The 15,464-nt window shown below is 40.0% G+C and overlaps 1 protein-coding gene across 1 annotated transcript in view; it reads left to right on the forward strand.

Annotated features, from left to right (window-relative positions):
* Nucleotides 1-10,724, forward strand: part of LOC112573921 (structural maintenance of chromosomes protein 2-like) — a 54,661-nt gene extending 43,937 nt beyond the window's left edge. The window contains 5 exon segments of the mRNA XM_025254622.1: nucleotides 3,181-3,381; nucleotides 5,106-5,231; nucleotides 5,422-5,573; nucleotides 6,696-6,843; nucleotides 9,717-10,724. Of these exon segments, the coding sequence (XP_025110407.1) occupies nucleotides 3,181-3,381; nucleotides 5,106-5,231; nucleotides 5,422-5,573; nucleotides 6,696-6,843; nucleotides 9,717-9,926 (837 nt within the window). The 3' untranslated portion in view covers nucleotides 9,927-10,724.
* Nucleotides 10,725-15,464: the final 4,740 nt, after the last annotated feature.

The raw sequence follows: 15,464 nt of genomic DNA on the forward strand, positions 1-15,464 counted from the left end.
GCCCAAAGTACTTGAATTCATTGAGGTTGGGTATTTGCAAGTCAAAGTCTCTCTGTTCATACCCTCACCGTTGCGCTGCTTCAACTATCAGCATTATGGTCATGGAGCTAGTGTCTTCAAGTCCCAAGCCTGCTGCTTTTGCTGCAGCGGTACAGACCATGCGGCGGCTGAATGTTCTCAAAGCGCCAAATGTGCAAACTGTGATGAGTCTCATGTCGCTTCTTCTAGAAGCAATAGTTCTTAACCTTGTTTGAGGTACCAAACCCACAAGTTTCATATGCACATTCACCGAACCCTTCTTTAGTGTCATCACGAATTGCGGGTGTGTCTTGACCTCCGTGGCTGAGGCTCTGCCTAACTCCTGAGACCGACTCATCAAACCCCTAGGGTTCGATAGAACCCCAGATAAGAACCACTGTTCTAGAGACTACCCAAAGTGGAAAGAATAGGCAACTATTCACTATGCATGTGCGGAATCTGGTGTCTCTTATACCGATGCTCACCGTTCCAGAGTAGACGACCGCCAACTTCTGTGTCTGTCTCTTCTGAGGGCCCTAGCCCAGTCCGTCAGGCTATGCCTCCTCCTCCTCCTTCAACAAGCTGTGGTGGCACCCAGTCATCACAAAAATCTCAAACCACACAAGTATCTCAAGCCACAGCATCATCATCAATCCTTCACAGGAGACTCTTGTCCTACCTTCTACCTCTTTTTCCTTCAAAGGCTTTCAAGTTTTACACCAGGACTGTCACAGCAGACTCACACTTACACAGCAGGCCCTTCAGAAGTGCAAGGACTCTGCAACGGGCCCAGACAATATTTCTTATCAACTGCTGACTCATCTTCTACGGGTCTCTCTCCTTCTCGTTCTAGACATCTTTAAGTTTATTTGGGTGTCCTGCTGTTTCCATCCCTCGTGGAGAGAGGCAGTCGTGCCCATCCCAAAACCTGGTAAGGATCCCTCTGATCTCAGCTCTTACCATCCTATCGCTCTTACTAGTTGTCTTTGCAAAACTCTTGAACGCATGGTGAATGCTCGGCTCACCTGGCATCTCGAATCTCAAGGTCTCCTCTCCAACCTGCAATGTGGCTTCAGAAAATGCCTCAGCACCCTGGGCCATTTTGAAACTTTTGTCAGGGATGCGTTTGTCGGCAAAGAACATGTTTTTGGTGTGTTTTGATTTGGAGAAGGCGTACAACACTACCTGGAAGCAAGGTATTCTGTTGGACCTTCACTGCCTTGGCTTCCGGGGTCGTATGCCACTCCTCATCAAGAATTTTCTTTCACGCCACCTTTTTCAAGTGAGAGTGGGATCTATGTAGATACCTGTCTGATCCTCAGGAACAGGAAATGGGCGTCCCTCAGGGCAGCGGTACACGGACTTTTCGCCGCCGGACGTTTATCCAACGTATGTTTCGTCGGCGGAGGTTTCGGCGCGGGGCCCTTAGCCGACGGACGTTTTGTCGACGAACATTTCGGCACTTCATTTCGGCATTTCACGCGGGACCTATAAAGAATTGTTGTGTATTCTAGTAGTTACTTTCATTTTCTCACTCACTCACTCTCACTGCGTCGAAAAGTCTGTTGGCTAAATGTCCGGTCGGCAAAACATCCGGCGGCAAAACGTCCGCACACGCAGGGCAGCATTCTTTCTCCACTTGTTTGTCCATGGTGTAGGGAAAATTTTAATGTGGTACATATTTTGATTGTTTGTCCTGAGCTCCAGGCTGTCCGACAACAGTTTCTTACAGAAAACTCCCTGGTTTTTTTGTTCAGGTCCATCCCATTGGCAGCACTCTTTACATTTTTAAGGAGGGTGGGACTTTATCATCAAATATAATACAATGTTATGTCCTGATAGTTGTTTTTCTTTTGATTCTTGGTTTGTTGTTGTCCTTTTTTGGCTTCACCACTCCATTTTACGCTTTACCCAATCTTTTACATATTGATTACTTCTTGTGTTGCCTTTTTAAAGAATGTTATGGTTGTATTACTTGGAAGGTTTTTTCCCCTAAACTTTTAAAGTTAAGATTACTTTTGTAGCCGTGATATAGCCCTAGTTGCTGGCATGGCGTTAAAAAGAAACAAACAAACTGTCCCATTGGCAGCAGTCTTTACATTTTTAAGGAGGATACGATTTTACCATCAAATTTAAGAAATTTTATTCCTGGTGATTTTTTTCTCTTGATTTTTGTTTTTGTTGGTGGCCTTTTTTGGGCTTCACCAACCCTTTTTACACTTTACCCACTCTTTTATATATTGTTTATTTCTTGCGTTAACTTTTTAAAGAATGTTATGATCATATCAGTCAGAAGGTTTTTTTCCCATAAACTTGTTATGCTAAGATTACCTTTTGTTGCCGTTGTGTAGCCCTAGTTGCTTGCACGGCATTAAACACAAATAGACAATAAATCCTCTTCAAGGGTTACTTCCCTTGACTCTTACTTACAGGCCGTCCCACTTGTGCCTGCCTACCAAACCACACACACATTACCACCATACAAAGAGAGAGGGCTGTCAGGTAGAATATTCCACTGCTCCACCCATGGTATCCAATATAATCCCTCCAAGAATCTTTTTGTTTTTCCTCTCACACACCTGAAGAAAACTCCTCCCACTACTCAATGAAGACCCGGCATTGGCCAGTGATGTACCAACTTGGTTTCAACAGATGACTTTAGAGGAACTTGAAATGTAGATGTCACTCAGTCTAGTGTGTCTTGGCATGTAGATACCTCAGTGTTTTTCCCATGTAGTTCCTATTAAATTCACTCATTAAATTTCTAGATATAATATTTGATTCACTTTCATGCTACATTCAACTTATTATTTCTCCTTCATAGTTATCAAAATCTGCCTACTGTACAGCAACGCTTGTGAGCTCAACGATGCATTAAGTAATGCAAAGTTTCAAAGATTAAATTACAATACAGTATTATAAAGTTTGCAAAAGGTTACCGTGACTGGGTAAGCAACTACTTCTCATGCACTGATTCCTGGACTTTCTTTCACATACGTCTGACTAGCTCTGTCACTATGGCAGGAATGCCCATACACACCCAAACTGCATTCCTGACAAGCAGCTGTCTGTATATCAGTAATAAGTAGGTTTACCTGCTAACGCTTCTTCAAGAGCATACAGTGAAAGTTCTTTTCCCCTGATATTTTTTGCTCGCTGCAGGTGAATCTTCTGATGGAAAAGTACGAATGGATTGCAAATGAGCGGCAGTTCTTTGGACAGTCCAATTCGCCATATGACTTTGAAGTCAATAATCCAAAGGAGGCAGAGCGTCGCATTCAAAAGCTTACAGAGACCAAGGAGAAACTAGCCAAGAGTGTCAACATGCGTGCCATGAATCTCCTGGGCTCTGCAGAGGAGCAAGTAAGAGCAGCCTATTGTGCAAAACAGAGTGTCTGAGGATGTATAAATATAGGAAAGAATGGTGCTGAAATAGCAAATTATGCAACAAGGATGTATCGAAAGTAGATTGTATTAACTTTAAGGTACACTAAATGTTGTATGGAAAATTGTGGGAAAATACAAAATATACAGTGTGAGTGATGAAGAATGAGAATCTTAGGTCATATAAAGAGAAAATATTTACACAAATTTAAAAATTATTACAGAATAAGCAAAGGTGGCCCAGTGATAAGGAATCCTTAGAAAATATGACTTCAACATTTCTGTTGTCATTTGTTTGACTATATTGTACAATCAGAATTGTCATTATCACTTGTTTATTAGACTATGTTGTACAAAAAGAAATTTGTTAGACTGTATTTGATGTGTCAGATCTTTAAAAGAGAATTGTCATTTGCTAGACTGCATTGGTGTACAAAAGAAAAGTGAAAGTTTAAGGAGTATATTTTTGCTTATGCAAAATGTTAACATTGACGCTACAAAAAGTCAAAAAGTATACAAAGAGCAGTGAGTAAATATACTTTCTTCTGAAATAATATACCATAATCCACCCAAAAGATAATAGACAGATTATATAACCCTAAACAATCTGAATCATAATTTTGTGAGAAGATCTTCAAAGTGTCAAAAAAATATTTAGGAAGACTGGCAAATAGAAGATGTTGAGCATCGATCAAAAATTCTCAAGCATTCCAAGCACAGGTGGAAAAAAGGGAGGTAACAGGGTTTAGGAAAACTTTTTTGCTTGCGGCATAACTTAAGAGATGCGTTTCTCAACCTTTTACTTGTGACACCCGCCACCCTTGGATGAAAAAAAGTACGTCTGCGGGCCTACCTTAGCCAGCTTGGGGGCCTGGGGGGCTTGGAAGGTGAAAAGAGGTCTCTTAATTTAATTTTTTAAACATTTGCTAATAAAATTAACAATATAAGTGAATGCATGATCTTTGTATAATTTTACAATGCACACTAATTTCACTGATATGAGATATGAGAAACTTTTTTTTAAAAAATGACCACCTTCTCACCCTCCTTGTCAGCACAGGTTGAGAAGTGCAGGTTTACAGGGTGGGCTTCTGTACTGCAAGACAACCTTAACTACTTGCTAAAGCCAAAAGCAAATCTGGCATATCAAATCGTATTTCTGGAAAGAATTTTTATACAGGTTTATTTAAAATGATCAATGTGATGTCCGTCCTATTTTTAGCGGATTTTAATGGTTGTACATTATGTCGAATTAAATAAACATCACTTATGATGGTAAAAAAACAACAAATAGGCTAAAAATGTTGAAAAATTGCTAGTGTTCACATGTGCACTAGTGCCACCATCATTTTTTTTAAAAGAAAGGTAGAGCTGGAAAATTTCAAATCTTAAAATTAACACCCATGTGAAGAGATGTAACTCTATTCAAATGTGATTCGCCTGGCTAAATTATTGGATTTCCTCCCTTTTTTTTAATTACACAATTTTGGAGTAAAAAATGATTGAATGCCACGAACAGTGTGGGTAACTTGGCCTTAATAGTTGCTGAAGTGGCTGAATATATTTATTGGTCTTGGATTCAAAGAGGTAAGAAAATGAATAAAGTAACTACTTACTAAGCTACTTGTTTAGTGTAAAACAGTATTAAACAATTACTTAGCTAAAGTTACTACATTGATTAATTCGTATTCTCCTTGTTACAGTATGCTGATTTGATGAAGAAACGTAAAATTGTTTTAAATGATAAAGCCAAGATTGCTGCTGTCATTGATGAACTGGATAAAAAAAAAAATGAGGCATTGAAAAAGGCCTGGGAACAAGTGAATAAGGTAGGTCACTACATTTGTGAGTCCTGATAAATTATGTGGCACGATCAAGTAAGTCTTGCAAATAGCAAAGCTTCGTGTAATTATGAGCTGCTTTGTGATCACCATTTACCAGTGAAAATATTACTTCTCATTTGCTAACTGGTGACTGTCAGGGTGTGCAGTGATGTTCATTACATTCACCTGTCTGCAGGACTTCGGCTCCATCTTCTCCACATTGTTGCCAGGCACACAAGCCAAGTTGTCTCCTCCTGAAGGTCAGACTGTGCTTGATGGCCTTGAAGTCAAAGTTGCTTTTGGTGATGTATGGAAGGAATCCTTAAGTGAGCTCAGTGGTGGCCAGAGGTAAGACATCTGGAACATCTTTGTGTTCAGTCAATAAAGCATTTTCATTCCTAAAAGCAGGTTTGCTAACAGGCATGGTGTTTGCATCAGCCACAGTTGTGTTGCTTTTATCAAGATGTAGTCAGAGCTTTGAGAGTACATGTAGTGGATTGCGGGAAGAGTGAAAGGGTATTCTTTTTTTTCTTTTTTTTTTTTTCACAAGAGCTAACTGCTCACAAGTTCACCAAAGATTTTGCCATTCTAGGACAAGGTTCATTTACTGCATTGTTTCAAGTTGTACTGACCCTTAAATCTTATGCAAAACGGTGGATTTTCAAGAAGCAGTCACTGTAGGCCAGCATGCTGTAATAAGAACTATCACCAGAGTTTCAAATGCACTCCATCTGCAAGTAGTCCAATTGGTGGATGTGCCCTCAAAAAACAAAACAGCAAGCAGAATTTTTTTCAGTCCAAATGGCTTACCACATTCAATCTGAGGCATTTATTTCAATAACTGTCTCACAGTGAGCAATAACAGCGGGAAAACTTTCATTGAAATAGCAAGTAAAAAAACTAGTATTCTGTGCAACTAGAGAGATGGTAGCTAGGATTGTAGATGTAGGGTTGAAGCCTCTCGAGATGAAACACTGTTAAAGGCAGCAACCTTCATAACTCATAACTTTGTCACATTGACTTCAGATGCAAGGTTGAGGCTTATGGAGGTAAAACAACCAGAAGTGTAAAACGATGATCTTGACATCTTTGCTCTCGCACCAAAGTCTGCAGGCTAACTATGTTGTCTGCCTTTTGCAGCAAGTGAGCAGTGTTTGGCTATGCTAAGGAAACTTCTTTTTGTTTCTTTCTGCATGGGCATATTTCCTTTTAATACTTCTAACCCTGAGCACTTTAGATAATGAGCAGCATGGTGCTCAGTAGAATTAATAAATTGGATCACATTTCACCAAGCCTTTCCAAATTTGCAACATTCACCCAAGTAGCTAGCATTTGCAGCATGTTTCTATGTATGTGTGCAGTGGTGGGTGCATTTAGACAGTTCTTTGATGCAAATGCAAAACTTGACATGTAGCTACCAAAAGTGCTTTGATCTGACCTATGTCCTTATAAAGAGATTTGTTTGTGCAGGTCACTGGTGGCCTTATCACTGATTCTGGCTATGCTGCTATTCAAGCCAGCACCACTGTACATTTTGGATGAAGTGGATGCTGCTCTTGACCTTTCACATACACAAAATATTGGTCAGATGATTCGCTCCCATTTCAAGCACTCCCAGGTAAGAAGAAGTGCTCAGATATGTCATCTAACTCTCGTTTTCAAGAGTTTCTTCACTGGTATTACTAGATGACATGACCATAAGTTACCTGTTCCCTAAATTTATTCTCCCAGTTGCAAGTCACCTGCTGGCTGCAGCCCTGAAACTCAGATGTTACCTCCCTTGACACTTGCATAATTGTTTTGTTTTGTTTTTTTAAATAATTTATATATAAAGCACAGAACCAGTATCCCTGCCAGTCTTTTCACATGGTTACCTACAGTGAAGGCATCTGATATCTATCTTTCAGCTTATTACCACTTTAGAAGCTTTTGAGTTTCAGCCTGTTTTTTCTTAAGGTGACTAACGACATTTTGTCTGCTATGGGTAGAGGTGACCTCTCATCTCTCACTATCTTAGACTTGTCTGCTGTCTTTGATACCATAGAGCACACTACTCTTGTTCATAGACTCAGTTCTCTCTATGGCATCTCAGGCTCCCCACTCGACTGGTTTCAGTCATCTCTCAGATAAGACTCAGTTATAGTGGATAGCTGCATGTCTCGCCAGTCTTTATTCACTCAGTAGTCCTCCAAGGTTCTGTACTTGGTCCTATCCTGTTTATCATGTACACGAAGCCAGTTACTACTCTAATTCAATCTCACTCTATATCTGATCAACCCTTTGAAGACTACACTCAGCTGTATACCAGTTGTGTTCTCCTTCTCAGGCACACACTGCTATCAAGAGCATCCAAGACTGTACAGAGATACCTCGGTTCTCGAACATAATTCGTTCCGGGAGGACGGTCGAGAACCAAATTGTTCGAGAACCGAAGCAATGAAACCCATAGGAAATAATGGAAACTGGATTAATTCGTTCCAAGCCCCAAAAATGCCTATTTACTGGCCTAATTTGTATATAATATGTAGAAAAACATGAGTCTCAACAAGAAATAAGAAATAAAAGTGTATTTATTAAAACAAAAACAAAAAAATAAAATGTACTGTACAGTACAGTAAATTGTGTTTCATTTACTGTACCTGTACCAAACTTTATGGCAGGAGGGAATGAATGTGGAGGGAGGAGGGAAGGGGGTTGCATGCCATACTCAGCAGACAGATCCGAAACACGTGTGCCCTGTTCATATTTGGCAAAGATTTCTTTCTTCAGCTCAATAGTCGTTCTCACAGCTTTCCGCTTACCTTTGTCTGCATTACCACTTCTGGCTTTCTTTGGACCCATGTCTAAGGGTTAAATTCAGTGTACAGTACACACAAAGCGTGACTCTCTCTCTGCACTCACACTGATGACGCAAGCAAGGCGCGCTGGGTCGAATGAACGCCATTCGGCTCAACTCGGCTCATCTCGGCTCATCTCGGATGTTCGAGTTCCAAATATTTGTTCGGATTCCAAGACAAAATTTTCTCGAATTTCCTGGTCGAATACCGATTTGGTTGAAAGTCAAGGCGTTCGAGAACCGAGGTATCACTGTATTTCTGATACTAGACTATGGATGACCCACAACAAGTTTAAAGTAAATGATGAAGAAACAGAAGCTTTTATATTTCCATAGAGGAGAGCTAGAGCTTACCTTTCACTGCTTGTCTCTGTTTGAGTAGGCAATGCTGATGTTCATTTTGTTACGTCAACATGTAATTTCGCTTACATAATGTCTCCTGGCATGTCTTTTGATAAGCATGTTTCTCACATCTGTCGTTCTGCATACTATGAGCTCCGGACGATCAGCTCCATTTGCCATCTCAACCACCAATATTCTTATGCTCATTTGTTCTGTCTAAACTATACTACAGCAACTCTCTTCTTGCTGGCTGTCCACAGTACCTCATGGATAAGCTTCAGAAAGTTCAGAACTCATCTGCTCATCTCATTTTCCAGACTTGCAAATGTGTCACACCACTTCTTCATTCTCTTCATTGGCTACCAGTTGAAGCTACAATAGACTACTACAACTCTATACTATGGATTCTTTAAAGGCTCCTCCCCAAACTACTTTACTGAAATCTTGTCTGTCCACACTTCTGCCTGAAACCTTCGCTTCTCTTCAGACTCCCACATTCTGTCCTCCCTCCCACAAAGACAGTCACATACGGACAGCGGACATCCTCCCTCTGTGCTGCTAAGCAGTGGAACTCTCTTCCGCATCACATTTGCCACTCGGACTACAAGCTCTGTGAAAACATATCTGTTCACTAACTCCATGGCAATACCATCTGTCATTCTAACCATCATGTAACGACTCCATCTTACACTGTTAAAAGTATCTACATCCCTTCATACCTTCATCATTGCTTTACCTTCTATTCCTGTACCTCATCTTTATGCTGTTCAGTGTGTCTATATGTACCTCACTGTCTGTTATCTTGTACCTCATTTTTATGTTGTTCAGTGCGTCTATACGTACCTCGCTGTCCACTGGCTGTTATCTTTACACTGTTTATAGTATCTACATCCCTTCATACCTTCATTCATTGCTTTACATTCTACTCTTGTACCTCATCTTTATGTTGTTCAGTGTCTATACGTACCTCACTGTCCACTGGCTGTTATCTTGTACCTCATCTTTATGTTGTTCAGTGTGTCTATACATATCTCATTGTCCACTGGCTGTTATCATTCATTTATCATTACTGGTGCGATCTATCTTGGTCGTGATGTTATAAATTCCCATTATTATTATTATTGTGGAAATTACAATATTCTTTCAGTCACATGCGCAGGGTTAGAAGAATTTTCAAAATTTTTTAAAACTGAAATCTTCTATGATCTTGATGAGAGTTCTCAGCTTTGAGTCATTTCTGAGACAAAACTCTTGCTTATTACATAATAACAATGCCAGTTGTTTATTGGAGGGTTTTTTTTTTCTTATAACAGTTCATCGTGGTTTCCTTAAAGGATGGCATGTTCAACAATGCCAATGTTCTCTTCAAAACCAAGTTTGTAGATGGTGTCTCAACTGTTGCACGCCATGTTCAACAACAGATAATGGGACGTCATATGTCTACTGAAGATAAGGAGAATGAGGATGGTTCAGAAAAACAAGGAACAGCAGCCAAGCGCACCAAGAACATGCTGTCCATCTGAAACAGACTTGTTTATGTTGACATTCACTCCTGAATTATCTTTATGCTGAAACTTTGCTCCTGAAAGTCAGACATTCATACTGAAGCTAACTTCTCCATCTAGCTAGATAATATATTTGTCAAGCACATTGTTTATGCCTAAAGCACATCTGTGGAACAGATTTATTTACAGAATCAGTTATTTCCAGAAGCAGATTTGTTACAGGTAAACATGTGCATGCACACTGGTGTTTGCATATTTACTCTCACTATAAATCACACAGATATGTTTATATATGAGCAATGATGCCTGTTATTTTGTTTGAGCAAGGAAACAATAGAAGGTAGCCACTCCACATACTGAAGGTTAAAGCTAATTAAAGACATTTGAAATAGAGCTTTATGCAGACTGTATTTTTGTGGGAAATCTGTTATGTATTCATTTTTACTTTCCATTCACATTTTAAGAAAAGCTGTTTAAAATGTTAGAAATAAATTTAGAGAATATTGTCTTTTGGCTTTGCCAATCTCTTTCTCCCTCACTTGCTCTTTCTGCTGTTGACTTTCCCTTCATCTTTTCTCTTTATCCCTAATACATCTTCTCCTGCACTGTACTTCTGCACCCATCATCATGTCTTGTTCCTTCAGCCTTTTTCTCTTTTTTTGTCCTATCTGCTATTTTATCTGTTTCTTTACTTTTCTTCTCCAGGTCTTCTTTCCTTTGTTTTTTTTTTTTTTTTTCCGATCACATACTCTTGTATTACACTATTATGTGCAGTAGGAAATAAACAATTACAACCAAGACTATGTGTTTCTTCTTGATCAGCTGCTTGTGTGGAGAAAATAACATACAGTAAATATCATTTGCAATGTTTTAAAAAATGTTTCAATTTTTGGGGGGGGTTTTTCCTAAGGAGCCATGAAGCAAAAATTCTTCAGAAAGATTTTTGTGGGATAAACTCGCTATTTTTTTTTTTATTATTATTGTCCTGGCAACCACTCACTGAACTTAGGCCAACAGCATGTCTATTGTACATAGGAAAGGTTAGGGTTAATCCATATCTCTTGAATAGACAGTCTGTCTTGGTCATGTTTTGTCACAATCAGTTCATGGCATAAATCAGGTTTCCACAAGATGCATCTGATGATGGTGATGGTCTGCATTTTCGAAACTCTCAGTGCACCCAATCACTTTCCTATCTGTAGGAGAAGGAGTAACCTAATGAGACGATTCTCTAAGACAGTTTTTTTAGGGTACTTTGCAAGGATAGGGTGTCAAAGCTTAGGTGGACAGAGAAAGACCTGCCTTATATGGAGTGGACTTGTCAACTTCTGCATCTATCCAGTTCTTGCTGATGACCAGTATCAGCTAACCAGCATAACCATTCATCAGCTGGTGCCAGCAGATGAATGAATAAAAGGTGCAATGGTATTACAAAACTGCTTACTTGTAAATGAAGTGTACAAAGGTTATTATTGAAAATGAACTTGTCATTGATGAGTACAATATTCTGTGAAGATTTGATTTATTTGGAGTATGTGCCTACTCCTGGGAAACACGGGTGGTCTGGTGGCACAACTGTGCCTGTCACCAATACAGTGTGGATTGACTGTCCTGGGTTCAGCTCTTGTCTCAGACACATGGCATCTGTCTACAGGGTTGGCTGCCTTGCCATGATATAGCCTTAGTTGCTGGCTCGGCATAAACAATATCCCCACCCCCACCCTCCCAGGAAACTTGGTGTCACTAGTGAATCACTGATGCCAAGGCTGAGGACAGTCTCCAGCACTTGCAATGCAGTTCCTAATAGCAACATGATCTGCTCGTGGTACAGTTCCCAACAGCAGTTTTTCTTACAGTATAGCATCTGCTCAAGAAAGTTGACTAGAAATCAAAAACTGGAATAGGCATCTTGAAAATACTAGCAGCAAGCAAAAAATGTTATGCCGTATTCGAAACAGCAGCAAACAAAAACTGTACCCCCCTGTCGCCATGTTTGGAACCTAGCAGATACACACCACTCTGTGATAAAATTATGATATCCACATACAGAGTCCTTGTAAGTGCCTGTAAGTTTGTATATTTGAGGTGGTAAAATAAGGCCTTAGAAGTGCTTATTCTGAGCGAATAGGTCTTTGTTTAGCAGAAAATAGAGGTGTTTATTTTTATAAAAATTTGAAAAGTCAAAAAGTCCCATCAAAATAGGTGAGATCACTTTTTCTTTGTTTAAGGCCAAACGTATACCGTCCGTTATAAAAGAACCAGTTCGATCCGGGAAAGAGGTGTGGGTACTATAGCCAGACTGAAGCCATTAGTGAACTACAACCAGCGCCACGCCCCAATATGCAAATGAGTCAGCCAGTTCCGTATACAGTTCAACTGTGTAGTTACCGAATTCATTCTATAAGTATACAATTAAATGTACAGCTAGCATGCATTCTGTAGCTACAGAATATTGCATATATAAGATGAACTGGATAGCAACTTTTGAGTAAAAAATTATTGTAGCGGGAGCTTGTTTAGGGCAGCGTGTACCGCTGACAGTGGCGCGTGTTCTCTCCACACCCCTTCCACCCCATGCTTGGTCGCGCGCTACGGACTACAACAGCGCGAGATGGACAACAACAACAGCGCGAGATGGACAACAACAACAGAGACGGAAGACAGCGGGTGACGTACATCCAAACTGTCCAGTACAAATAGCAGGCAAAGGCTGAGTGCAGGAGTGTAGTGGATGAAGAAAAAAGAACAACGCGAGGTAGAGACTAGATGTTGCACCCGACGAACGAGAACTAGAATTTTAATGGAAAATTCTCTTTGGGAATTTCCGTTCCTCATCCCTGAACACCAAAGAGGAAGGAACTGACTTGGCGCCAGGGGCCGCGGTGTTGGCCTTAGTGTGGGATGTCGTCAGTCCGGCTACAGTACTAATGAAATACTTTTAATTGGCTTTTACCGAGTTTTCTCTCTAACTATAGAATGCAATCTATAAGTATAGAATGAATTGTATAGCTAGATGCATTCTATACTTATTGAATTGTATAAATGTAGAATGCATTATGCATGTATAGAATGAATTGTATAACTAAATACATTCTATACTTATTGAGCTGTGTAAATATAGAATGCATTATGCATGTATCGAATGAATTCTGTAAGTATAAAATGCACTTTATAGCTACAGCAAAAGATTCCCCTCTTATCGCCCCATACAACCATTCTGCCATATCAAGTTTGGATGCGACATCGCCATTTAATCAAATCAAATCAAACTTTATTGTCTGTCGAGGAAACCCAAGACACCTACACATTCTCACACACAAATAGGTAACTTCGCAGGATGCCAGTAGAACTACGAGTCCTTGTGTCTTTTATTTAGGATGGTGATGGCTGCTGATTTAGTATAACATTTAGCCAATTACTTAGTAATAAAGTATCTAATTCCTTTGACAGGAGAAATTCACTCTGATGGGCACAGAATTATTTAGTATCAGTATTTAGCGAATTTCTGCGAAAGAAAACTTATCGTTAACTTTAAGGCGAGGAGGTGGACTACGGAGGCCACTTGTGTGACAAGCCTGTGGATTCAACTACGCTCCAGGATGCGGTGGATATGTTTGTGTGCGTGCAAGACTTAAACCAGTACGTGGTTCTTAACCTTTGTTTGAGGTACCGAACCCACAAGTTTCATATGCACATTCACCGGTTAAGAACCACTGACTTATAGCAAAGCGGTAAAAGATGGAGTTTGCTAGCACGCTGTTTGTACGTGTGTGTGCGCGTGCCTACCTGTACAAGTTTGAGTGCACTAATGTCAGTATAAAAGTACAAGTGCACAGCCATGAGGTTGCCGAAAACATAAGACATGACGTACGCCACGATGAAATCTGAGTTCAGAGTTGAGAGGTTAAGAAATGTACCTCGTTTACTAATTTTTCTTTTCTGTTTTTTTTTTTTTGGGGGGCTTGTTTCCTAAATATGCCAAGGCTAAGTGTGAGCGGAGAGCTGTTATGTACCCGGCAAACACCACGGAGGAGCTTGCACTGTTTATTTGGACCTGGCATAACATGTCCACGTCGCACTCTTATTGCAAAGCTACAGTGTATGTTTACCTGAACACGTGCTATTTTTACCTGATGGAGTAGATCCACGTATACATATCTGTTTGTTGCCATGACCGTTCTAAAAACCAAATGACGCAGCGGTTTTCGTTCTTCGCTGTCCTCACACAGCAGCTGTTCCAATATCAGTACTAAACCCACGTACAGTACCTCCCCCCACTCCACAGGTGACCTTCTCACCTCTAGCCTGTCCTCACACAGGTAACCTTCCCCCCACTCCTTCCCACCTCTAGTCTCTCCTCACACAGGTAACGCCCCCCCCCTTCAATCTAAGACAACTAATACGACACGAGCGCGTGCACACACACACACATGCACATCTAAGGCCAAATCTCCGAGCTTATGCAAGAACCCTTTACCAAAGAAGTTAACTTTAGCATTGACTTTAAACAGACAAAACTACAAAGAACCTGGGAAGAAGTGGAAGGACTAGAAAATGTCAGTTATGACCGACACAGCACAGGCACGCACGCACGCACGCACGCACTCAGTCACGTACACGTGCTCTCTGACATTTGCGTGCTCTTTCCTCTCGCACACACACACACACAGAGCTAGTTCTCCTTCCACGTCTGGTTGTCTGCTGGCAGCTTATCTCTTGTCTGTCCACATAAGTAACCATGAGAACACACTACTGGTCTGTTCATACAGCTTATCTTCCCCAACGTCTGTACACTGTACAGGACCGTTAAGTGACCTTTGACCTGGTGAAAGGGTAGGTCGCATGACCACCAATTAAAGCGTCCTTGCAACATTATGTAACATTTCTATTGTACAACAGTTTGTGTAACAGTTCTATTGTATAACAGTTTATGTAACACTTCTGTTGTATAACAGTTTGTAAAGCAGTTCTATTGCATAACAGTTTATGTAACAGCTCTGTTGTATAACAGTTTGTGTAACAGTTCTATTGCTTAACAGTTTATGTAACAGTTTGTGTAACAGTTCTATTGTATAACAGTTTGTAAAGCAGTTCTATTGCATTACAGTTTATGTAACAGTTCTGTTGTATAACAGTTTGTGTAACAGTTCTATTGTACAACAGTTTGTGTAACAGTTCTATTGCATAACAGTTTATGTAACAGTTCTGTTGTATAACAGTTTGTGTAACAGTTCTATTGTACAACAGTTTGTGTAACAGTTCTATTGTATAACAGTTTGTAACAGTTCTATTGCATAACAGTTTGTGTAACAGTTCTATTGTATAACAGTTTATGTAACACTTCTGTTGTATAACAGTTTGTAAAGCAGTTCTATTGCATAACAGTTTATGTAACAGTTCTGTTGTATAACAGTTTGTGTAACAGTTCTACTGTACAACAGTTTGTAAAGCAGTTCTATTGCATAACAGTTTACGTAACAGTTCTGTTGTATAACAGTTTGTGTAACAGTTCTATTGTATAACAGCTTATGTAACAGTTCTATTGTATAACAGTTT

This window comes from Pomacea canaliculata, linkage group LG10 (assembly GCF_003073045.1).
Source record: "Pomacea canaliculata isolate SZHN2017 linkage group LG10, ASM307304v1, whole genome shotgun sequence".
NCBI classification, from domain to species: Eukaryota; Metazoa; Mollusca; class Gastropoda; order Architaenioglossa; family Ampullariidae; genus Pomacea; species Pomacea canaliculata.